Source organism: Mobula birostris, chromosome 5, assembly GCF_030028105.1.
Source record: "Mobula birostris isolate sMobBir1 chromosome 5, sMobBir1.hap1, whole genome shotgun sequence".
Classification (NCBI taxonomy): Eukaryota; Metazoa; Chordata; class Chondrichthyes; order Myliobatiformes; family Myliobatidae; genus Mobula; species Mobula birostris.
In genome coordinates, this window is record NC_092374.1 from 79,165,343 (window position 1) to 79,192,162 (window position 26,820).

Consider the following 26,820-nt stretch of genomic DNA (forward strand, 5'->3'; position numbering starts at 1 on the left):
GAAAAGGAGGAGCTAAAGTTAGATCTATCAGTATTACAGTGGTGTGAACACAATTACAGAAGCACGAGAGCAGAGTTGGCCAGAACTGATCGGAAAGAACACTGGCAGGGTTGATGGTAGAGCAGCAATGGCTGGAATTTCTGGAAGCAATTTGGAGGGCACAAGGTATGTAGATTCCAAAGAAGAACAAGTGTTCTAACAGAAAGATGACACAACTGTGGTTAACAAGAGAAGCCAACGCCAACATAAAAGCCCAAGAGAGGGTGTATAATAAAGCAAAAAATGGTGGGATATTGGAGGATTGAGAAACTTTTAAAAACCAACAGAAGGCAACTAAAAAGTCATTACGAAGGTAAAGATAGTATACAAAAGTATGCTCTGGACATGCCACCTATAAAATTGCTGATGATACAACCATTGTTGGCAGAATCTCAGGTGGTGACGAGAATGTGTACAGGAGAGAGCTGTACCAGCTAGTTGAGTGATGTGCACCAACAACCTTGCACTTAACATCAGTAATACTAAAGTGTTGCAAGTTGCTCCCAACCACACCGGCGTCCGGAGTTGAGACGCTCTAACTCTCCAGAGTAGGGATAGCAGGCTTGGCCCCTTTAATGGTTCAGGACCATTCTTCCAATTGGCAATCATGTTTTTGGTGCCAAGTATTGAGTATTTAAGGAGCACTTGAACTGAGATTTGGTGCTCAATTGTAAACCAAACTGGAGATATCATCTCAAACAACAGGAATTCTGCAGATGCTGGAAATTCAAGCAACACACATCAAAGTTGCTGGTGAACGCAGCAGGCCAGGCAGCATCAGTAGGAAGAGGTGCAGTCGATGTTTCAGGCCGAGACCCTTCGTCAAGACTAACTGAAAGAAGAGATAGTAAGGGGAGGGGGGACATCCGAAATGATAGGAGAAGACAGGAGGGGGGGGGGGGATATCATCTAGTGTTTTGTTTGTGTTCAGCTCTCATTCCAGCTTGATACTGTGTCTCAATTCCAACCTCAGATACTCCAGCATTTGGGTCCAAACCATCCTCATCAAGATCCCTTGTCACAGTATGATGGAGCCAACATGGATCTAATGGGGTTTCAAAATCTCTCAGCCACCCTGACCAGCCACAGCAAGATTTCTAGACAGAGCTTTGAGATACACGAGCGCCACATAAACTTTCGCAAGGAGGATGTCAAAATCACTCCGGTGAGGCTGTTGGTGCCTCTTTGGAGCCAGTGCATCTTCTGACCCTGGAGAGACTTGACAGAGGCCTGGGTTCTTGCCATGTCTTCGTCATCCAATGCTCACTCCAACATCTCGGTTTCCTTCAGAGCACTGAAAAGTGGCCTTCATGATCTTCTCCTGACATGGAGAGCCCTCACCTGGGCCACTCTGCAAAGGGAATGAAGATTGGAGATTTGCGCAGATTTGGAGGAATTCATGACCACCATGAGAAAGGTCTTTTAACCTCCCTCTGGTGCAAAGCTGCATCAGGAAAGTTAGTCAGTGGCCAACTGTGCTATTGAGTTCCAAACTTAGACACAAGAGAGTGGTTGGAATGAGGAAGCCTTGGCCACTCTACTACCATGGACTCCAGGATGATCTAAAGGATGTCTTCGCTTTGGGAGAGCCAACAGAGGACTTAGAGGTCCTCATCGACCAGCCCATTCATTTTGATCATGGTCTGGCAGCATAAGAGGGACCACATTTCGAGGTCGAAGAGGGCTAGCCTGAGCCCGGCCTGAAGCTATTGCAGTTCCACCCATCTCCTGCTTCAACTTCAGACCAGCACAAGCCCTTCACCTGCTTGGGACTCTGTCGAACCCATGCAGATCAGTTACACGAGGCTCACCATCGATGAGAAGCCCTGACTTCAGAATCAAGGCTGCTGTTATTACTGCAGGGAAGCAGGTCACCTACAGGCCAAACATCCAAAGCTGTAGCTGTCTGGAGAACCACTGAGACCATCCAGTATAAGGAGGATTATGACAGTAGCAGCTACTACTCCCAATCCCATAGATTCTGGATCCAGCCACCAGGTCCCGTCTGAAGTGAAGATTTCCAAATGGAGATCTTTGGAACCTGTTCCTGGGGGTGTAAGGAGAATCTGTAACACCTCGTTGCCATTGCCTGAAGATATGATGGAGTCTAGTGAGCTGAGGGAGAAGTGCGGAGGTTTGTCAAACCATCCCTGCCACCAGGAAGCCTCAGGAGTCATCCTTGAAGTGGGGTTCAGAAGAACTTGCAACACACAGGCAGGTCAACGTATCTTCCATGTACAAGGACTTGGAAGAGGTCTTCAGCAAGGAAAAGGCCTCAACTCTTCTACCACCACACAGATCCTACGACTACTGTAGATCTGCTGCCTGGTACTTGTCCTCTGCATGTTCGATCATACGCGTTCTCAGGTCCAGAGAGAAGGGCAATGGAAGAATATATAAAGGAAGCTTTTGCTATGGGATTCATTCAGCATTCCTCCTCATCAGCCAGCACAGACTTTTTTGTGCAAAAGAAGGATGGGAGCATGCAGCCATGTATTGATTAGAGGATTAAATCTCATAAGTCATTAGCTGTTACCCCCCCACCCCTTCCACTCATGAACACTGCCTTTGCAATCCTGCAAGGGGCAAGAGTATTCAGAAATAGACCTATGGAGTGCATACAATCTGGTCTGTATAAGGGAAGGCAATGAGCGGATGACTGCATTCAATACAACAGGGCACTATGAGTACCTGGTTATGCCCTTTGGCCTTGAGAACACCCCAGCAGTTTTTCAGGCCTTTATAAATGATGTGCTCTGGGATACTTTCCATAAGTATGCCTTTGTCTATTTGGATGACATCCTAATCTTCTCAAAGTCCATTGAGTTGCACATCATTCACATCATGGACAACGGACTTTGTAAAGTTGGAGTAGTCAGAATTTCACATGACAACCTTTTCATTTTTGGCTCCTTCGTCTGGACTACTGAAGCGGAGGCTGCTTTTACAGAATTTAAACAGCAGCTTACTTCAGCTCCCCTCCTGGTTTCATCTAACCTGGACCTTCCCTTCATCATGGAGGTGGACGTCTCTGACATCCAAATGGGTGCAGTGCTGTCTCAACGATCACCTTCAGACAGTAAACTCCATCCATGTACATTCTTCTCCAGACAGCTAGCCCTGGCAGAGAGAAACTACGACATTGGGAATCGGGAGATTGAAAGAATGGTCTCACTGGCTTTGGGGGGGGGGGGGCTGCTGAGGAAGAGGTGCCAAGAACTATTTTATTGTCTAGACATACCACAAGAACCTGGCTTATATTCAGGAGACCAAGAGACTGAATTCCAGGCAGGTGAGGAGGTCTCTTTTCTTCAACCATTTTAACTTTATACTGACCTATTGACTGGGGCCAAAGATTCAAAAACCAGACTCCTTGTCTCATCATTTCTAACACCAACTTGCCACCATTTTGCCCCAAGCAAAGGTGATAGCACCAATCCTTTGTGGGATTGATGAGCTGGTTAACAAGGCTGAGACACAAGGGGAGTCTTCTGAGGATGGTCCTCTAGGTGGACTTTGACCCAAGTTCCTCGAGGGTACTGGTGGCCCAGAATAGCAAATGACATTTGGAAGTACGTGCTGGCATCTGAGGTGTGCATGTGGAACAAGGAGCCCCGTACCAAACTCAAGGGCTCCTCCATCCTCCACCTGTTCTAGACAGACCATGGGCATAAACCTCCATTTCACAGGTCTTCCACTTTCTGGGGGAGGACCATCATCATGATAGCTGCAGATCCATTGCCTTCAACAAGTTACCAACTACAGCAGAGTTTGCGGCAGAATTTGTCCGGGACCAGGTTTTCAGAATCTGTGGTTTCCCAGTGGACCGTTTCAGATCATGTTCTACAATTTGCGTCACATTTCGGAAGCATGTTCTGTAAGCTGATAAGGACAACATCAAGCCTTTCCTCTGGGTTCAACCCACAGTCCAATGGCCAGATAAGTGGACCAACTAAGATTTTAAATGTACCCTAAGATGCCTGGCCTCAAAGACCTGATGAGTGGTGTGAGCACTTGTGGCCAGAGGTTGCCCAGAACACCTTACAGCAGTTGGCGTCAGAATGTCACTATTCGAGTGCCAGTTTGGTTATCCTCTGCCTCTTTCTGGAACAGGAGGCCAAGGTTGGGGTCACTGCAGCTGAAGATCTCATCCAATGCTGCCTGAAAAATAGAATAGGGCAAGAGATTTTGCCAGCCTCTACCCAGAGGATGGAGACAAGGTGAACTGAAGGAGAAGACAGGGACCTGCTTTACAGCCCGGGCAACAGGTATGGCTATCCACTCATGATCTGCCTCTAGAAAATTGGCACCCAAGTTCATTGGTCCCATCAAAGCCTGGGGAAAGTAAATCTGGTGGCTTACACCTTGCAGCCTCCTAAGACAGGGAATAGGGGTACAGGGACTGTGTGAGAACAGAATAGAAGCAACGGCATTGTGAGTCAGGGAAATGCAAGGCACCAAGACAGCATGAAAGGGGAATACAGGGCAACGGGACTGTGTGCCAGGGGAAGAGCAGTACCGAGATTGTGCGTGAGGGAAATGCAAGTCACCAGGACTGTGTGAAAGGAGAATGCAGGGCAACAGGACTGTGTGTCAGGAGAACAGAGGGACTGGGACAGTGTGTCATGGCAGTAGAGACATCGGGGCTATGTGTTGGGAGAATACAGGGCATCGGAACTGTGTGTCGGGGAACAGAGGCACCAGGACTGTGTCTCTTGGGAACAGAAGGACCAGAACTGTATTTCAAGGAATGTGAGTCACCAAGACTGTGTGAAAGGGAATTCAGGGCACCAGGTCTGTGTGACAGGGGAATGCAAGGCATTGGGACTGTGTGTCAGGGAAACAGGGACAGGTGGACTATGTGTCAGGGAAACAGAGACAGGTGGACTGTGTCAGGGGAATGCAGGGCATCGGGACTGTGTGTCAGGGGAATGGAGGCACTGGAGTGTGTGTCGGGGAATAGATGTACTGGGACAGTGTGTCAACAGAATGCAGGGCATCGGGACTGTGTGTCGGGAATAAAGGGCACTGAGACAGAGTGTGAAGGGAATGCAGACCACAAGGACTGTGTGTCAGGAGGATACAGGGCACTGGGACTGTGTATCAGGGAAATGTAGGGCACCAGGACTGTGTATCAGGGAAATGCAGGACACCAGGACTGTGTGACAGGAAAATGCACTGCATCGGGTTCTATGTCAGGGGAATGGAGACACAGGGATTGTGTGTCAGTGGAACAGAGGGACCAGAACTGTGTGTCAGTGGAAAAGATGGATGAGGTCTGTGTGTCAGGGGAACAGACGGACTGGGACTGTGTGTCAGGGGAATAGAGAAACAGGGTATGTGTGTCAGGGGAATAGAGGCAACAAGACTGTTTGTCAGGAAAACAGAGGCACTGGGTATGTGTGTCAGGGGAATAGAGGCACCAGGACTGTGTTAATGGGAAATGCAGAGCCACTGGGACTATGTGTCAGGGGAATAGAGGCACTGAGACAGTGTGTCAGGGTAACAGAGACAGTGGGACAGTGCATTGGGGTAATAGAGACAGTGGGATTGTGTGTCCGTGGAATACAGGGCATCAGGACTGTGTGTCAGGGGGATAGAGGCACCGGGACTGTGTCTCTGCAGAACAGAAGGACTAGTACTGTACTGTGTTTCAGAGGAATACGAGCCACCAAGACTGGTGAAAGGGGAATTCAGGGCACTGGGACTGTGTGTCAGTTGAATATAGGCATCCGGACAGTGTGTCAGGGGAATAGAAGCACAGGCACAGTGTGTCAAGGGAATACAGGACATCGGGACTGTGTGCCAGGGGAATGCAGGGTACTGGGACTATGTGTCAGAAAATAGAGACAGTTGGACTGTGTATCAGGGGCATATAAAGCATTGGAACTGTGTGTTAGCAGAATGCAGGGCACCAGGACTGTGTAAAACAGGAATAGAGGCACCAGGACTGTGTCTCTGGGGAACAGAGGGACTAGGACTGTGTGTTGGGTGAATAAAGGGCACCGGGACAGAGTGTGAAGGGAATGCAGATCACAGGGACTGTGTGTCAGGGGGGTGGATGGAATGGGACTGTGTGGAAGGGAAATGCAGGGCCACTGGGACTGTGAGTCAGGGGAACAGAGGCACTGGGACTGTGTGTCAGAGGAATAGAAGGACTGCAAATGTGTGTCAGAGGAATGTGGGACATTAGGACTGTGAGTCAGGGGAATAGATACACTAGGACTGTCAGGCAAATGCAGGGCACAGGAACTGTGTGTCAGGGGAATAGGGGGAATGAGATTGTGTGTCAGGGCAATAGAGGCACTGCAAATATGTGTCAGGGAAATGCAGGGCACTGAGATAGTGTGACAGGAAAATCCAGGGCATCAGGCTCTGTGTCAGGGGAATGGAGACACCGGGATTGTGTGTAAGTGGAACAGAGGGACCAGGACTGTGCATTGGGGTTATAGAGACAGTGGGACAGTGCATCAGGGTAATAGAGCACCAGGGCTGTGTCTCTGGGGAACAGAAGGACCATGAATGCAGGGCACCGGTGTTGTGTGTCAGTGGAATAGAGGTAACAAGATTGTGTGTCAGGGAAATAGAGGTTCTGGTACTATGCGTTAGGCACACAGCGTGCGATCCCACCAGAGATTAAAAGGCAGGTTCCCCTGTCCGGTAGCAGAGTGATTTCCATAGCGATAAAAAGGTAGACTCTCCTCTCCGGCAGCAGAGCAATCCCCCAGTGATAAAAAGTCAAGCAGCTGGTGCTCACCTTCTGCATTTGCCTTGGTTTCAATCTCCATCATCATTTTAATCAGTGAACAATGTAAGCTTTAATCAGCAAAGTGGAGTTGAACATCAGCTCGCGCCCCTTCCCGCAGCCTTCTCGCCGTGAGGTTTGCTAACCCTGCCTCCACCTCTCGGAGACAGCAGAGTGCTGAAACAGCCGAACAATCTCCAAATTGCAAATCGCATGCTCCAACAGTTCCAGAACCACATTCATGATGAAAAACAAACGTAAAAGACATATAGGGTCCATGACCTCACTGCTGCATTGCATCATAGCTATAGCCTCTGTGGCTGTCTCCTGGATACATACAGTTGCAAAAATCCCATTTAACTTCTCTCCCATTTCTTTGGGCTCTATGCATAGATTACCATTCTGATCTTCAATTTTGTCTCTTGCTATTGTTTTGCTCTTAGGATTCTCTTTCACCTTGTCCATTAGAGCAACATCATGTCTTCCTTAAGCCCTTCTGATTTCCTTCTTAAATATGCTCTTACATTTTTTATACTCCTCAAGTACCTTATTTGTTCCTCCCTGCCTATACCCCCTAGATACTTCCTTCTTGTTCTTAAACAGGTCCTCGATATCTCTCAAAACTCAAGGTTCCCTAAACTTGTTATCCTTGTCTTTTATTCTAACAGGAACATACAAAATTTCTACTCTCAAATTTTACTTTTGAAGACCTCCCACTTATCAAGTATACCTTTACGAGAAAACAACCTATCCCAATCCACATTTACCAGATCCTTTCAAATCCCATCAAAAATGGACTTTCTGAAATTTAGAATTTGAGAATTCTAATTAGAATGTCTACTCATAGACCAGATCCATCCTTTTCCATAATTACCTTGAAACTAATGACATTATGATCATTAGGTGTAAAGTATTCCCCTACTCAAACTTTGAAAACCTACCCTGTCTGATTTCCTAATAGAAGATCTGGTATCACATTCTCTTTGGTTGGGGCGACTATGTACTTTTGAAGGAACCTTTCCTAGATGTTTCCCATCTAGCCCTTTTACAGTATTTCCCAGTCAATATGTGGAAGGTTAAAATCACCATCTTTAACAACCTTATAGTTTCTGCCAACAGTCTCGATCTCTCTACAAATTTGCTCTTCTAAATCCCACGGGCTGTTAGGTGATATACAACATAATCCCATTGACATGGTCACATCTTTCTTATTCCTCAGGTCTACCCATAAAGCCTCTTTAAACGAGCTCTCCAATTTGTCCTGGCTGAACACTGCCATGATATTTTCCCTGACTAGTAATGTCAACCTTCGCCCTCTATTCCCCCTCCACCCTGCACTGTCGTGTCTCCAACAATGATTTGGTGGGTTAATTATCCACTGTGAATTACCCCTGTTGTGGGTTGTTGTCAGGCAAATAAGTTAAAGAGAATGTGAAAGGAAATAGGTTACAGGGAAATAGGTGTGCATTGGGATTGCCTTAGAGCTGGTATGGATGAAAACCATAACACTGTCAGACATAGAAGCAGAATTAGGCCAATATTATGAAGGAGCTAATTATTGACTACAGGAGGAGGAAACTGGAGGTCCTCACTGGGGGATCAGGGATGGAGAGGATCAGAAACTTTCAATTCCTCGGAGTAATCATTCAGAGGGTCTGTCCTGGGTCCCACACTTAAGTGTCGTTACAAATAAAGCACTGTAGCTTTTTGACTCTCTTAGAAGATTGGGTGGTGGAGAGTATATTGACTGGCTGCATCATAATCTGGTATGGAAACACCAATGCTCTTGAACAGAATATCCTACAAAATGTATTGGATATGGCTCAGTCCATCATGGGTTATGCTCTCCCCACCATTGAGCCCATCTGTATGGAGTGCTGTCGCAGGAAAGCAGCCTCCAACTTCAAGGAACCTCAACATCTAGGGCATGCTTTCTTCTCACTGCTGCCATCAGGAAAGAGGTACAGGAGCCTCAGGAAACACACCAACAGGTTCAGGAACAGTTACTGCCCATCAACAATCAGGCTCTTGAACTAGAGGAATAACTTCATTCAACTTCTCTCATCCCATCACTGAATTGTCCCAGCAACCTATGGACTCACTTTCGAGAACTCTTCATCCTATGCTTGCAATATTTATTGTTTTTTTTCTCAGCTCAGGCTGGTAAGACCTGAGGTGTGGGCATAGCCAAGCACACTCATTTCTCAATTGCTAGTAACTTTTGGACTATTCCTCTGATGGTTAATATTGTAGCTTTCTGACAATTCACATACATATAACTGTGTAGCTAAATTGTTTAATGCTATTGTGTAGTGACTTTGGGATGATACCAGTTGTAGATATTACTATCGGGACAATGTATAGCCTGTTAATGTTCCATAGTTTTTAATTTCTTCTTTTAATTCAGCATATTTCTGGTGTTTATCTCTTACTGATTTCTGTATGTTGTGTGTGTTTGGAATGGCTACATCTATAAAGTTGTTCTTGCTTATTTGTCCTGTATTATTAAATCCGGACGATTATCTGTCCTATTTGTATCCTATCCTATCTGTATTCTCCTATCTGTACATTACACCCAACTCTATCTGTAAGAATGGATTGGTTACAATATAATTTGGCGGACTCTGTCTCTAAAACTGGACCAGGCTTGGATTTATAATAAGATATGGTGTCTTATGAGTTTATATTCTAAAGCAAGATTTTGGTGAATGATGTTTGTCATTTGATTGAGATTCATAGTCCACTAAGACAGTTGTAGTCTGTGACATTCAAGTGTGGTGATCCAAAACTATACAAGAAGGCCAGGTACGACTTATGGAGGGCTATCTCAATAGCAAAAGAACAAATCAAAATGAGGTTGGAGGCAGAATCGGATACACGTTGACTCTGGCAGGGTTTGCAGGCCATTGCTTCCTACAAGGTGAAAATTAACATCATGGATGGCTGTGAAGCTTCTCTCCCAGATGAGCTCAATGATTTTTTATGCTCGCTTTGAAAGTGAGACTAAAACTACAGCTATGAGGATCCCTGCAGCATCTGACGAGCCTGTGACCTCTGTCTTGGAGGCCAAATTCAGACTGTCTTTCAAGACAGTCCTTGATGGAGTACCTGTTAGGGCTCTGAAAACCTGTTCAACCAATTGGTGAGAATGTTCAGACATTTTCAATCTCTCATTGCTACAGTCAGAAATTCCCACCTGCTTCAGAAGGGCAACAATTATACCAGTGCCCTCGAAGAGCAGGATGATGTGACTTAATGACCGTCATCCAGTAGCACTCACATCTACGGTGATGAAGTGCTTTGAGAGGCTGGTGATGACTGGAATCAACTCCGGTCTCAGCAAGGACCAGGACCCTCTGCAGTTTGCGAATCACCACAATAGATCTACAGTGGATGTGATCTCATTAGCTCTTCTTGTGGCCTTGGATCACCTGGACAATACTAATACCCATGTCAGGCTGCTGTTTATTGACTACAGCTCAGTGTTTAACACAATCATTCCTTCAGTTCTCATCATAAAGCTCTGAAACTTGAGCTTCTGTACCACCCTCTGCAACTGGTTCCTTAACTTCCTCACCAGAAGACCACAATCTGTGTGGATCGGAAATAACATCTCCACCTCGCTGACAATCAACAGTGGCACACCTCAAGAATGTGTGCTTAACCCACTGCTCTACTCTCTCTACATCTATGACTGTGTGCCTAGGCACAGATCAAATGCCATCTATAAATCTGCTGATGACACAACTATTGTTGACAAAATTTCAGATGGTGTTGAGAAGACGAGGTAGATCAGCTGGTTGAGTGGTGTCGCAGCAAAAATCATGCACTCAATGTCAGAAAGATGAATTGTGGACTTCAGAAAGGGAAGGATGTTGGAACACACACCAGTCCTCTTCAAGGGATCGGAAGTGGAAAGGATGATCAATTTAAAATTCCTGGGTGTCAACATCTCTGAGGAACTATCCTTAGCCCAACATATCGTTGAAGTACAATGAAGGCACAGCAGCAGCTATATTTCATTGGTTATCTGTGGAGACTGATATGTCACCAAAGACATTCACAAATCTCTACAGACATACCATGGAGAGTATTCTAACTGGCTGCAACACCCATCTAGTATGGAGGGGCACTGCACATGATCGAAAGAAGCTACAGAAAGTTGTAAACTCAGCCAGCTTCTTCATGGGCACTAGCCTCCCAGGCATCCAGGATACCTTCAAGGAGTGATGCCTCAAAAAGGTGGCATCCTATCACCCAGGACATACCCTCTTCTCATTACCACCATCAGTGAGGAGAGACAGATGCCTGATGGCACACACTCAATGATTCAGAAACAGTTTCTTCCCCTCTGCCATCAGATTTCTGTTTGGACATCGAACCCATAAACACGACCTCACTAATTTTTTTATCTCTTTACACACTAACTGTTTAATTTAAATGTATACACTTCTTACTGCAATTTGCAATTGTTATTATTATGTCTCGATATGTACTGCTGCCACATTACAGCAAATTCCACAACATACGCCAATGATTTTAACCGGATTCTGACTTTGGAACGCAGGAGTGATCATGAGGCATCAGAATTACATGAAGACGCCACGCAGTCTCTCGATCTTGCTCAATACCCTCACGACTGTGACCAATTACTGAGTGGGAGCATGAGAAGAGAGCTACCTGGTCACTCAGGTACACACTCAAGATTAAAACGGCATTGCTTCACGGTAGAGTTGGACTGTGGCCAATCACTGAGCTGGATTCATCAGAAAGGGCCAATAAAAATGAGGCAGGCACAAGCAGAGGTGCCATTGTTGTGAGTGGGTCAGTGTTGGAGTGGCTTTGGCTCATCAGGCGTAGGTGAGATCAGGCTTGTGTAAGATAAGTATCTGGTAAGTTTCCTCTCTATTCTTCAGTCCTCGTCTGTTAGGGCAAGTTAGTGCAGTGAGAATGTTTGTTCTGTGTTTGGGATGTGGGAATCTTGGGAGACCTCCAGTTTCCCAGATAACCACATTTGCACCAGGTACACCGAGCTGCAGTTAAAAAACTGGAGTTGAAGCTCTGAACGTCAGCACATCTGGAAGAATAAAGAGATGATAGACAGGAGCTACAGGGAGGTAGTCAGCCCTAGGCTGCAGGAGGCAGGTAACTGTGTGACTTCCAGGAGGATGAAGGGAAGTTGGCAGCCGGTGCAGAGTACCCCTGTAGCCATCCCCCTCGATAGTACCACTTTGGACACTGTTGAGGGGGACAATCTAGCAGGGGGTGCCGCAGTGACAGGGTCTCTGGCACTGAGTCTGCTGCTTTGGCTCAGATGAGAAGAGAGGGGAAGAGGACTGCAGTGGTGATAGGAAACTCCAGAGTCAGAGGAACAGAGATGAAATTCTGTGACACGATAGAGACACCCAGATGGTATGTTGCTTCTCTGGTGTCAGGGTTCATGATGTCACAGATCAAGTCCACGGCATTCTTAAGGGGGAGGAGAATTAGCCAGAAAGTTGGGAACTAGAGTGATCATGCTGAGGATGAGGTAGTTGGTTTGCACGCAGAGGCAGTATGTAGTGAGACTGGCTGATAATAGGGGAAAAATTGAGGTAGTAGGGAACAAGGAAATGGCAGATGAACTGAAGAAGTATTTTGCATCAGTCTTCACTGTCGAAGTGTTAGGGAAATTAACTTGCTGAGGAAATTAGGTTAACGTTGATTGCAAGTAAATTAGACACAGACTTTGAAGTAAAGAGAGCTTTATTCATAATTTGGGGAGTGGAACAGCTAACAGTGGGTTTTGAAAAGCAATGTCTGTTCAATTAACCATGAGAATTACAGAAGGCCACATGGAATTCTGTTGTGATAAGATTCATTGCCTGTGTACATCTTTGTATTAACAGAAAATTTATCTCATATCCTTGAGGCTAATTCTTACAAGATAAGCAACCGCAAATATTTATTCTATGAGTTGTCTCTGCGGAAAGCCAAGGCCATATTAATAAACTATGCTGCTAACTGGTTTCCATACTCAAAAAGCCAAAATGAACCCTTTGTCTAGCAAAATCATTAACTCACAATATTTTCTCCACAGGAAGACACAAGCAGTATGCCGGAAGTTCAAGAGTGTCAGGGGGTAGAAGTGTGTGAAGTTGCCATTAATAGGGAGAAGGTACCTGGGAAACTGAAAAATCTGAAGGTAGATAAGTCACCTGGAACAGATGGTGTACACCCCAGGGTTCTGAAAGAGGTGGTCGAAGAGATTGTGAAGGCATTAGTAATGATCTTACAAGAATAAATAGATCCTGACATGGTTCTGGAGCAATGGAAAATTGCAAATGTCAGTCCACTTTTCAAAATGGGAGAGACAGAAGAAAGGAAACTATAGGCCAGTTAGTCTGATCTCAGTGGTGGGGAAGATATTGGAGTCAACTCTTATGTAAATAGTTTTGGGGTACTTGGAAACACGGAATAAAATAGGCCATAGTCTGCATGGTTTCCTCAAGGGAAAATTTTGCCTGACAAAAGGAGAAGCAGTGGAATATGTGTACTTGGATTTTCAGAAGGTTTTTGACAAGGTGCTACACATGAGGCTGCTTAAAAAGTTATGAACCCATGGCATTACAAGAAAGATACTAGCAAGGATAAACCTATGGCTGATTGGCAGGAGGCAAAGAATAGGGTTCTGTGTTGGGACCAATACTTTTTATGTTATATGTCAATGATTTTTTTGACAGAATTGATGACTTTGTGGCCAAGTTTGCAGACAATACCAAGATAGGTGGAAGAGCAGGTGGTTTTGAGGAAATGGATAGGCTACAGAAAGATTTGAACCAATTAGGAGAACGGGCAATAGAAATGGTAGATGGAATACAATGTCTGGAAATGCATGGTCATGCACTATGGTAGAAGAAATAAAAGGGTAGATTATTTTCTAAAGAGGCAATTCAATAATGTGAGGTGCAAAGGGGCTTGGGAGTCATCGCGCAGGATTTCCTAAAGGTTAATTTGCAGGTTGAGTCTGTGGTGAGGAAGGCAAATGTGATGTTAGCATTTATTTCAAGAGGACTAGAATGCAAAAACATGTAATGCTGAGGCTTTGTAAAGCACTGATGAGGCCTCACTGGAAGTATTATGAGCAGTTTTGGGCCCCTTATCAAAGAAAGTATGTGGTGGCATTGGAGAGGGTTCAAAGGAGGTTCACAAAAATGATTCCAGGTTTGTAAGGCTTTTCATATGAGGAGCGTTTGATCGTTCTGGGTCTGTACTCACTGAAATTCAGAAGAATGCGGGGTGACCTTATTGAAACCTATTGAATATTGATAGGCATCAAAAAAGTGGATGTGGAGAAGGTATTTCCTACAGTCGAGGACCCGGGAACACAACCTCCAAATACAACCTTAGAACAGAGATGATGAGGAATTTTTTTGCCATAGAGTAGCGAATCTGTGGAGTTAATTGCTACAGGCAGCTGTGAAGGCCAAGTCATTGGGTCTAATTAAGGCAGAGTTGATAGCTTGTTGATTAGTCAGGGTATGAAGGGATACAGTGAAAAGGCAGGAGTTTGGGTTGAGAAGGAAGTGGATCAGCCATGATGAAATGGCGGTGCAGATTCAATGGACCAAATGGCCTAATTTTGCTCCTATATCTTATGGTCTTATAATCAAAACTGGTGAACATCAGTTGGGCTAAAGGGCCTGTTCTGTGTTCTAATTTCTATGACACTAAATGAAGAAAGGAACACACACCAGTCCTCATCAAGGAATCAAGTGCGAGAGTGATCAATTTCAAGTTCATGTGTGTCAACATCTCTGAGGATCTATCCTGTGTCCAACATGTCGATGCAGTTACAGAGGAGGCGTGATAGGAGCTATATTTTATTAGGAGTTTGCAGAGATTTGGTATGTCACCAAAACCACTCGCAAATTTCTACAGATGTACCGTGGAGGGCATTCTAACTGGATACATTACTGTCTGGAATGGGGGGTGGGGGGGCACTGCACAGAAGCAAAATAAGCCGCAGAAAATTGCAAAGTCAGTCAGCTCCATCACAGGCTCCAGCCTCCCTAGCACCGAGGGCACTGTCAAGCAGCAATGCCTCAAAAAGGCAACATCCCGTCACCAAGAACACTTCCTCTTCTCACTGGACAAACGATTGCCAGTGATTCTGATTCTGACTTTGGAACACAGGAGAGAACATACTTTACTGGAATTGTAAGAAGTTGCCACTCAATCTTTCAAACCTGTTCACGAATGATGTTAGCGTTAACTGTGTATTCTAGTCCCCCACTGCAATCTTTCTTCTTTTTTCCTATCAATAATCTCTCCATTCATAAAACAACGCAAATACTTCATTCTAATGCTCTTTGAAGAAGCAAGTTACCCCATCCCACCTCCAGTTCTGGATCAGAATCTGATTTTTTTTACCATTGACTTATATGACATGGAGTATCTGGTAAGGCTCTGAAAACCTGTACCAACCAACTAACGGGAGTATTCAAGGACGTTTTCAACCTTTCACTGCTACAGGCAGATATTCTCACTTGTTTCAAAAAGGCAACAATTATAACAGTGCCTAAGAAGAATAATGTGAGCTGCCTTAATGATTATCACCCAGTAGCACTCACATCGACGGTGATGAAATGCTTTGAGATGTTAGTCGTGACTAGACTGAACTCCTGCCTCAGCAAGGACCTGGACCCATTGCAATTTGCCTATTGCCACAATAGGTCAATGGCAGATGCAATCTGAATTGCTGTCCATATGGCTTTAGACCACCTGGACAACACATACACCTATGTCAGGATGCTGTTCATCGATTATAGCTCAGCATTTAATGCCATCATTCCCACAATCCTGATTGAGAAGTTGCAGAACCTGGGCCTCTGTACCTCCCTCTGCAATTGGATCCTCGACTTCCTAACCAGAAGACCACAATCTGTGCAGGTTGGTGATAACGTATCCTCCTTGCTGACCATAAACACTGGCACACCTCAGGGGTGTGTGCTTAGCCCACTGCTCTACTCTCTAGGTACACATGACTGTGTGGCTAGGCACAGCTCAAACACCATTTATAAATTTGCTGACGATACAACCATTGTTGGTAGAATCTCAGGTAGTAATGAGAAGTCATACAGGAGTGAGATATGCCAACTAGTGGAATGGTGTCGCAGCAACAACCTGGCACTCAACGTCAGTAAAACGAAAGAGCTGATTGTGGACTTCAGGAAGGGTAAGATGAAGGAACACATACCAATCTTCACAGAGGGATCAGAAATGGAGAGAGTGAGCAGTTTCAAGTCCCTGGGTGTCAAGATCTCTGAGGATCTAACCTGGTCCCAACATATCGATGTAGTTATAAAGAAGGCAAGACAGCGGCTATACCTTATTAGGAGTTTGAAGAGATTGGCATGTCAACAGATACACTCAAAAACCTCTATAGATGTACCATGGAGAGCATTCTGACAGGCTGCATCACTGTCTGATATGGGGGTGCTACAACACAGGACCAAAAGAAGCTGCAGAGGGCGGTAAATTTAGTCAGCTCCATCTTGGGTACTAGCCTACAAAGTACCCAGGACATCTTCCAGGAGTGGTGTCCATTACTAAGGATCTCCAGCTCCCAGGGCGTGCCCATCTCTCACTGCTACCATCAGGTAGGAGTTACAGAAGCCTGAACAGCTTCTTCCCCTCTGCCATCCGATTCCTAAATGGACATTGAACCCTTAGACACTACCTCACTTTTTAAATATACAGTATTTCTGTTTTTTGCACAATTTTTAATCTATTCAATATATGTATGCTATAATTGATTTTCTTATTTATTTATTATTATTATTATTTTTAATGCTTCATTGTTGGCAGGTAGGGTTAATACCTGACTTTCAAGAGCACTTGTGAGTTATGTTCTTGCTGGACTTAGTCCTTAAACTGCTGGAGAACAGTGTGGAAAGAACAGGTGCTGCTTTCTCCCAGTAGGGATTAGCTTTTAGTTCCAAGTGGCCCCGCTACGTTTTGTCACCCTGAAACCTTATCCTTCAATCTCTTTGAATTATGCAGGACAGCATGTGTATAAGTGTCTCTCTCCAGCAGACTTCATCATGATCATCATGACTCCAGTAGCTCTACTATTTTTTACTGTTTCTTAATTGTACATATGATTTTTTTTGTGTTCTATCGCTGAGCAGCAGTGAACCATCTGATTGGCCTATCACAGTTCTCTTTGGGAACTAGTTGACTTGCTCAGTGTTTCTGAACTGGCTATTGTTACAATTGCATTTAATTTTTTTAAAATTGTTTTTCTTTCCTTTGATACTGTGTATTGCATTGAACTGCTGCTGCTAAGTTAAAAAAATTTCACGTCACATGCCAGTGATAGTAAACCTGATTCTGATTCTAACATTTGCTGTTTTGTGGCAGCCATACAGTGCAAAACACCCATTTCTATAAATTGCACAAATCAATAAATAGTGAAAACATTAATAATGATTTAATGTTCTTGGGTGCATAGACCATTCTGTAATTTCCCACAAGAGACCAAACCTCATCTCCACATTCAGCCTGTCACAATCCCTCAGGATTTTAACTGTAAGGGTGGGATAATAGATATTTACTATGATCGGACTCACTTACTTCTGACGTTAACTTGTGGCATCAATGTAATCAAGAACGATTGCCTGGCATGGAAACTGCACTGTGGCAGACAGGAAGGTTCTACTGCCCAGCGCATCACTGGTACCACTAACAAGAACATATATACAGAAAGGAGCTGTAAAAAGGTCAGCCACATTATGAACGATCCCACTCACCCTGCTCATGGACTATTTGTCCCACTCTCTTCAGGAAGGAGGCTGCATAGTATTCATGCCAGAACACCCAGACTTATAAACAGCTACTTCCTATGCTACTTCACTATGGTAAAAAAAAAAGCAAAGACTGTCAGGAAGGGCTGGCAGATAATAGGACATAATTGCAGCCAGCGGGGTGACGATCAGCGCAATAGGGATGTGGAATCAAAAAGGGTAGCAAACATAGCATTCAAAGTGTTATACCTCGATGCACAGAGTATAAGAAATAAGGTGGATGATCTTGTTGCACTGTTACAGATTGTCAGGTATGATGTTGTGGCCATCACTGAATCGTGGCTGAAGGATGGTTGTAGTTGGGAGCTGAATGTCCAAGGTTACACGTTGTATTGGAGGGATAGGAAGGTCGGCAGAGGGGGTGGCGTGGCTCTACTGGTAAATAATGACATCAAATCAGTAGAAAGATGTGACATACCATCGGAAGATGTTGCATCCTTGTGGGTTGTGTTGAGAAACTGCAAGGGTAACAGGACCATGACGGCAGTTATATACAGGCCTCCCAACAGTGGCAGGGGTGTGGACCACAGAGAGGAGTTGACCAAAGTAAATTGGTAGGAGATACTGGCAGGGATGACAGCAGAGCAGCAATGGTGTGAGTTTCTGGGAAAAATAAGGAAGGTGCAGAATTGATGTATTTCAAAAACAAAGAAAAAAATAAAATGGCAAAATAATATAATCATGGCTGACAAGGGAAGTCAAAGCTAATGTAAAAGCAAAAGAGAGGGCATACAGCAAAGCAAAAAGTAGCTGAGAGAGAGGTTTGGAAGCTTTTAAAAACCTACAGAGAGCAACTAAAAGAATTATTAGGAGAGAAAAGATGAAACATGAAAGCAAGCTGGAAAACAATATTAAAGTTCGTAGTAAAAGTTTTTCCAAGTATGTAAAAAATAAAAAAGAGATGAGAGTGGATATAGGACCGCTAAAAAATGAGGCCAGAGAAATAATAATGGGGCACAAGGAGATGGCAGATGAACTAAATGAGTACTTTGCATCAGCTATCACTGTGGAAGACACTAGTTGTGTGCCAGATGTTGAAGGGTGTGAGGAAAGAGAAGTGAGTGCAGATATGATTACAAGGGAGACAGTGCTCAAAAAGCTGAAAGACCTAATGGGACGTAAGTTATCCAGACCAGATGAACTTAACCCCAGAGTTCTGAAAGTGATAGCGGTGGAGATTGTGGAGGTATTATTCATTATCTTTCAAAGATCATTGGACTCTGGCATGGTGCCAGAAGACTGGAAAATTACAAATGTCACTCTACTCTTTAAAAAAGAAGGAAGGCAGCAGAGAGGATATTATAGACCAGTCGGCCTGACCTCAGTGCTTGGGAAGATGTTAGAGTCAAATTTTAAGGATGAGGTTATGGAGTACTTGGTGACACAGGACACATGGGATTCAGATTGAAGGAAAATCTTGCCTGACAAACCTGTTGGAATTCTTTGAGGAGATTACATGTAGGATAGATAAAGGGGATGCAGTGGATGTGTATGTTTGGATTTTCAGAAGGCCTTTGACAGGATGCCACGTATGAGTCTGCTTGCAAAGTTAAGAGCCCATGTATTACAGGATAGTTACTGGAATGGTTAGAGCAGTGACTGATAGGTAGGAGGCAGCGAGGGGGAATAAAAGGATCTTTTTCCCTTAGGCAGCCAGTGACTAGCAATGTTCTGCAGGGTTCAGTGTTGGGACCACTTGTTTTCATGCCATAGATCAATGTTTTAGATGATGGAATCGATGGCTTTTTTGCCAAGTTTGCAGATGATGATACGAAGATTGGAGCAGGGGATGGTAGTGTTGAGGAAACAGATAGGCTGCAGAAGGATTTAAACAGATTAGGAGAATGGGTAAGAAAGTGGCAAATGAAATACAATGCTGGAAAATCCATGGTCATGCACTTTGATAGTAGAAATAAATGTGCAGACTATTTTCTAAATGAAGAGAAAATCCAAAAATCTGAGATGCAAAGGGACTTGGGAGTCCTTGTGCAGAACACCATAAAGGTTAACTTGCAGGCAGAGATGGTGGTGAGGAAGGTAACTGCAATGTTAGTATTCATTTGTAGCCCCCTGGTAAGCCTCAAGCTCGCTCAGCTCGCTTCCGTCTGGGGTGAGCAGCCTTTGGCCCTGCCAAACTGGGTAATCAAGTTTGGGTGGATGCTGTGTGTTGTGTCCCCTGTGTAACATCGGTATCCCGAAATAACATTCAGTCCACAATGTGCGGTTAAACGATTAAGATTTTTTATTTAAGTATGGGGTTAGTAGAGAACTAAAGAAAAGGAAAACAAATAAAAGGTGCCAATAATCTCATAAACATGTCCAGTGCACAAACGTTGGAGCTCACGGATTCCCTGTTGCTGATCGTCCTTCGCTCGTTGTCAACCCCCAGGCTCCCACCCCAAGCCCAGGCCCAGTGGGTCTGGCAACCGTCTCCTCAAGCCATGTCTTCTATCTTCATCCTCCTCGCGCCTTCTCCCCAAAGCCCGCACAACAGCTTTCATACAGACAGAAAGAATAACGTCTATCCCAATTGGTTAACAAATGAATACAAGTCCCGTTATCACTAATTATAATCCAAACATACTGCTATAGCGAACCTGTCTCAGCAGTTAACAGTACAGAGAAGTCATTTTATTCACCTTAGCAGTAACATAAAAGAAGAAACTCTTACACGTTTCAAGAGCAAGGATGTGAAGCCTCACCTTGACTATTGTGAACAGTTTTGTGCTTCTCATCTCAGAAAAGATGTGCTGGCATTGGAGAGGGTTCAGAGGAGGTTCACAAGGATGACTCCAGAGATGAAAGGGTTATCATAGGAGGAAAGCTTGATAGCTCTGGGTCTGAACATGTTGGAATTTAGAAGGATGGGGGGGGGGATCTCATTGAAACGTTTCGAATGTTGAAAGGCCTAGATAGTAGATGTGGAAAGGATGTTTCCCATTGTGGGGGAGTCTAAGACAAGATGGCACAGCATCAAGATAGAGGGGAATCCACTTAAAAGAGAGATGTGGAGAAATTTCTTTAGCCAAAGGGTGGTGAATTTGTGGAATTTATTGCCACAGGCAGCTGTGGAGGCCTGGTTGTTGGGTGTACTGAAGGCAGAGGTTGATAGATTCTTGGTTGGACATGGCACCAAAGTGTTGCAATCAGGCATTGGGAGCAGGCCCAAGTGCAGGGACACAGGCATGGAGATTCTTATGCGGACTTGAACATTGACTTGGACACCGAGCCAGGACTTGGACTTGACTTGGACACCGAGCCAGGACTTGGACTTGACTTGGACACCGAGCCTGGACTTGAACATTGACTTGGACACCGAGCCAGGACTTGGACTTGACTTGGACACTGAGCCAGGACTTGGACTTGACTTGAACACCGAGCCAGGACTTGGACTTGACTTGGACACCGAGCCAGGACTTGGACTTGACTTGGACACCGAGCCTAGACTTGGGTTTGACTTGGACACCGAGCCAGGACTTGGACTTGACTTGGACACCAAGCCTAGACTTGGACTTGACTTGGACACCGAGCCTGGACTTGGACTTGACTTGGACACCGAGCCAGGACTTGGACTTGACTTGGACACCAAACGACAGAACCGAACAATGATAGACAATTCGTAACACGGCTCGGAGCAGCGGCAAATGGCCTGCAATCCTCAGCCAGACACAAGACGACAAAAACAAACAACGACAGACAATTTGTATTGTGGCTCGGAGCAGCGGCAAACGGCCTGCAATACTCAGCCGGACACATGACAACAAAACAAGCAACGATAGTCCCTTCGTATTTCAACTCTGGGTAGCACATGAAGAGGCAAACTGCCGGCAAAACTCAGCTGGACGGCAGGCTCTCAACTCGACCCAGAAACTGCAAACAGCAGGCTCTCAACTCGACTCATTCTCGGCGGCCTGGAACAAACATAGCCACTCTGCTGAGGTGACAAACCAGCTGTGAGTCGATCTATGTCTGAGTTTTTACGCTGCCGGTTCAAATGAGGATCAGGTGTCCTAATCAAGGAGCCCAGTGCAACACGCGGAAAAGGAAATTAACTGAAATGAGGAGTCAACGGACCAGACCGTGACAGTATCCCCCCACCCCCCGCCAAACAGGCTTGCCCGGATTATCGATGACCCGGGCGGGTGGGGGGGAGGGAGGTTTGGCAGGAAGAGACTCTGGTTAGCAAGAGTTTGTAAGACCGTGTCTTGTCCGCTGGGTCCGTGTTTGGCTGGTCCGTTCTGTTGCAGTCGGGTGTTGGGAGCGGAGTGCAGGACACAGGCACACAGAGCAGATAGGATTCTTATGCGGACTTGAACGGTGACTTGGACTCGGAGCCTGGACTTGGACTTAACTTGGACACCGAGCTTGGATTTGGACTTGACTTGAACACTGAACCTGGACTTGGACTTGACTTGGATACCGAGCCTGGACTTGGATTTGACTTGGACACCGAGCAACAAAACCAAACGACAGAGAATTCGTATTGTGGTTCAGAGCAGTGGCCAACAGCCTGCAATATTCAGCCAGACACAAGACGACAAAAACAAACGATGACAGACAATTAATATCTCAGCTTGGAGCAGCAGCAAATGGCCTGCAATACGCAGCCGGACACAAGATGACAAAAACAAACAACAACAGTCCATTCGTATCTCGACTCTGGGTAGCACATGAAGTGGCAAACAGCTGGCAAAACTCAGCTGGACGGCAGGTTCTTGCTCGATCCAGTAACAGCAGACGGCAGGCTCTCGGCTCAACTCATTCTTGGCGGCCCAGAATGAGCTGTGGATCAATCTCCTCCTTTATCATATTCCTTCTTTCCAGCCTTTTGCCTTTCCCAACTATCACTTCTCTGCTTCTCATTTCATCTCTCACCCACCCATCTTCCCCCTCACTTGGCTTCATCTATCACCTGCCAGCTTGTAATCCATCCCATCCACCCAACATCTTATTCTTCCTTCCCATTCACTCCAAGATGCTTCATGACCTTTCTGAATTCCTCCACCATTTTCTGTTTATTACTCTGCATTTCCAACATCAGCAGAATCTCTTGTATTTATGGTCCCCCAATTAATGGAGTGAACTGAGAGAGGAACTCATTAAAGTTGACTGTCTGTTTGTTTTTGTGGATACTGCCTGACCTTCTGAGCTCTCTGATCAATTTGTCTGTATTACTTTGGATTTCCAGCATCTGTGGACTTTCTCATATTTATCATTAGCATCAATAGAATATTGGCTGACTGGCAGGAGGCGAAGAGTGGGAATAAAGGGATCCTTTTCTGGTTGGCTGCTGGTGAGTTCTGTTCCACAGGGTTCTGTGTTGGGACCACTTCTTTATAGGTCAAAGATTTGGATGACAGAATTGATGATGTTGTGGCCGGGTTTGCAGACAATACAAAGTTAGGTGGAGGGGCAGGTAATTTTGAACAAGCAGGGAGTCAGCAGAAGGGCTTGGACAGATTAGGAAAATGGACAACGAAGTGGCAGATGGAATACAGTGCAGTGAAATGTATGATCATGCACTTTGGCAGAAGGAATAAAGACATTGACTATTTGTAAACAGGGAGAAAATTCAGGAATCTGATGTGTAAAGGGACTTAGGAGTCCTGCTGCAAGATTTTCTGAAGCAGAACCTGCAAGTACTCTGGAAGAGGTTTTTAAAATAATCTTAGCCATGGGTGAGGTATAGGAGGATTAATAGATAGCTACTGTTGTTCTGTTGTTTAAAAAGATGCTAAAAATAAACCAGGAAATTATAGACGAGAAAATCTGCAGATGCTGCAAATCCAAGCAACACACACAAAATGCTGGAGGAACTCAGCAGGCCTGGAGCAGCTATGGAAAAGAGTACAGACCATGTTTCAGATGGAGACCCTTTGGCAGGACTGGAGAAAAAAAGCAAAGGAGAAGGCTTAAAAGATGTGGGGAGGGGAGAGAGAAACACAATGTGAGGTGAAACCTGAAGGGTAGGGATGAAGTAAAGAGCTGGGAAGCTGATGGTAAAACAGATACAGAAGGATGAGTCTAATAGAAGAGGACAGAAGGCTCTGGAAGAAAGAAAAGGGGGGAGGAGCACCAGAGGGAGGTGATGGGAGGGCAAGGAAATAATGTGAGAGACTGAAAAGGGGATGGGAAATGGTGAAGGTGGGGGTAGGGGTCATTACCAGAAGTTTGAGAAATCAATGTTCATGCCATCAGGTTGTAGGCTACCTAGACAGAATACAAGGTGTTGTTCCTGTTACGTACCCTGTAACTGGGATGCCAAATCAGCAGAAATGGAACGCTCGTTGGAGTCTGTGATTACTAGGAACTAATAAAGTTTTATTAAAGAAATAAGTAATACAGTACAATAATCGTAAGGATATAAATGTAACAGGTTATCAATGATAATACACACATATACAAAACTAGGGTAATAGGAATCAACCAAGCTCTATCGCAGTCTAGTGGTAAAATGATCAGTCTTAAGTGAAGCAGAGTTCAGTTCAGTTTACAACAGTTCGAAGTAGTCGCTGTTGTTGTACCGTTGGTGGGGGGGGGGGGGAGAAAGAGAGAGAGAGAGAGAGATACAGTTGGTTTCAGGCAGACCTTTTGATGTCTTCGCAGTTGGTTTCGGACAGACCTTTTGATGTCTTCTAATCCCGCTGTGGTCACCAACTGTGATCCCTCCGTTCCGGATACGATCGTTCTTCCGCGGTGAACCTGACACCCAGGCAAGGGCGGACACACACCCCAGGTTCCCACTGATTGTACCTTTACACCCTGTGAGCCTCTGATTGGTTCCCGTGAACCGGTCCTTCAAACTCCCACCAACTTGTGGGGGCACACTGCTCTTTCCAGGGTCTCGTGGCGTGTCGTGCCTTAGCAAACCTGCTCTTTTTATCCCCCCGCTGGGGTATCACCTGTCCATCAAACTTCAAACAGTTCAGGTTCAAAGCAACCGGTCTGTCAATATCTGAATTGTGTTTCTTTCTCGTTAGTCTCTCCCTTCTCTCTCATTAGCATTTTGAATGTTTCTCCATTGTCTTCCTTTATCTCCCTCATTAGCATCATCTGTCTGGTAGCTCTGCTTGGCGTCACACATGACGTTCCTTCAACCTGAGTGTGGCTTCATCATAACAGTGGAGGAGGCCATGGACTGACATGTCAGAATGGGAATGCGAAGTGGAATTAAAATGGATGGTCACTGGGAGATCCCACTTCTTCCGGCAAATGGAGCGTAGGTGCTCAGAGAAGCGGTCTCCAGATCCGCGTTGGGTGTCACCAATATACAGGAGGCCACCGGGAGCACCGGACACAGTATATAAACCCAACAGACTCACGGGTGAGGTGTCGCCTCACCTGGAAGGATTGTTTGGGGTCCTGAATGGTAGTGAGGGAGAAGATGTAGGAGCAAGTATAGCATTTATAGGTCAGTGAGCCTGACATCAGTAGTGGGAAAGTTATTGGAAGATATATGAGCATTTGGATAGACAGGGACTGATTAGGGACAGTCAGCATGGCTCTGTGTGTGTGGTAAGTCATGTTTAACCACTCTTATAGAATCTTTTGAGGATGTTAGCAGGAAAACTGATGAAGTCAAGGCAGTACATGTTTTCTATATGGACTTTAGCAAGGCCTTTGACAAGGTCTCTCATGGGAGGATGGCCAAGCGGCTTCAGACACCTGGCATTCAGGATGATATTGTAAATCGGTGTCGGGTTCTGTCGGGTTTTGGCAGGACTCAAGTGCAGACCAACAAATAATTTTTCACCAGGGTTTATGAGAGAGCACAAAGGCAACAGTCTTTCAAGAACAGAAGGCAGGCACGAATCCAAAATGGCAGACCGAGGTTTTACCAGGAAAGGCAGTCAGGCAAGGGCAGACAATCCAAAGCGCACAGGCAAAAATCAGGTCTAGGAACAGGCAAAATCCAAAACACAGAATCAAGCAAAATCGGTTGGCAGACGTCACAATGACAGGCTAGAACAACACAGGTCAGAATCTGGGACAAACTGGCAGAGAATGCTAGTTAAGGCAAGGTTTAAATGAACAGGGTAATGAGTGAAAATTAGATACAGGTGGGTGCAAATGAGGAGACAAGCAGGTAATTGGAGGAAGTCCAATAAAGGAAAGGGGCTGGGCCAGAACCCACATGGCCAGATGAAAGAAAACAGAAATTAAAGACTGTCGTGATCCAGAGCTACCAGCAGAGGCCCTTCGACCCAGTGTTCAGGCTGGATCCTTAACAGAAGGATTAGACATTGGTTTTGTGGGAGAAGCCAGAAACTGGTTATAGATGATTAGCTCTCTGCATGAATGGCTGTGACTAGTGGTGTGCTGCAGGAATTGGTGCTGGGTCTATTTTTTTTGTCATCTGTATCAACAATCTGGATAATAATTGATGAAGGGCAGAAATGACCCATTTTGATACAGACAGGTATACGATGAATTTGATGCTGTGTCCAGATGCCTGAGCTGTGCCCAGTTAGAAGATGAAGTGTTGTTCCTCCAAACTGTGTTGAGCCTCACTGTAACAATGGGGTATCAGAGGTCACGGAAAAGACTAACATGACCTTAGCTGAAATATTGTCTGTCTCCCATTGATGTACTTTGTAAACTTTTTACAGGATAGAAAAGGCTAAGGATATGTGTATGGAAATCTCAGGCACAACAACACGTTAGTTCTGCTGTGTCTGTCAGTTACTCAGCATTTGAATAACACTGATCCTTGCATGTGGAGGAGGAGATGATTGAGAAGCTGAAGCTACATCATCTAAATCATTGATATACAGTATAAAAAGAAGCGGTCCCAACACAGACCCCTGCGGAACACCTCTGGTCACTGGCTGCCAAGTAGAAAAGAGTCCTTTTATTCCCACTCGGATATGGAGATGATTGAAAGACAACACACCAGTTGAAGCAAGGAGAACCGGAATCCGTGAACACGTCTGTGATCTGACCTGATGAATGGCTAGAAAGCTGATAGCAGTGAGATGCTATTCATTGCCTCTCATTTTGGAAGGGATTCACTGGGCCACACCACCAGCGGATACACCAGCAAGGTCACACAGGGGAGAGGTCGTTCACCTGCTCCGTGTGTGGGAAAGGATTCATCTGAGCATCCATCCTGCAGAAATGCCAGTGAGTTCACACTGGGGAGAGGCTATTCATCTATTCCAAGTGTGGGAAAGGATTTATTAGTATCCA

At 45.2% G+C, this 26,820-nt stretch overlaps 1 protein-coding gene across 1 annotated transcript in view; it reads left to right on the plus strand.

The window, feature by feature from the left end:
• The first annotated feature begins 1,078 nt into the window (after positions 1-1,078).
• Positions 1,079-26,820, plus strand: part of LOC140198361 (uncharacterized) — a 36,882-nt gene continuing 11,140 nt past the window's right edge. The window contains exon 1 of the mRNA XM_072259458.1: positions 1,079-1,204. Within this exon, the coding sequence (XP_072115559.1) occupies positions 1,079-1,204 (126 nt within the window). The remainder of the gene's footprint in view (positions 1,205-26,820) is intronic.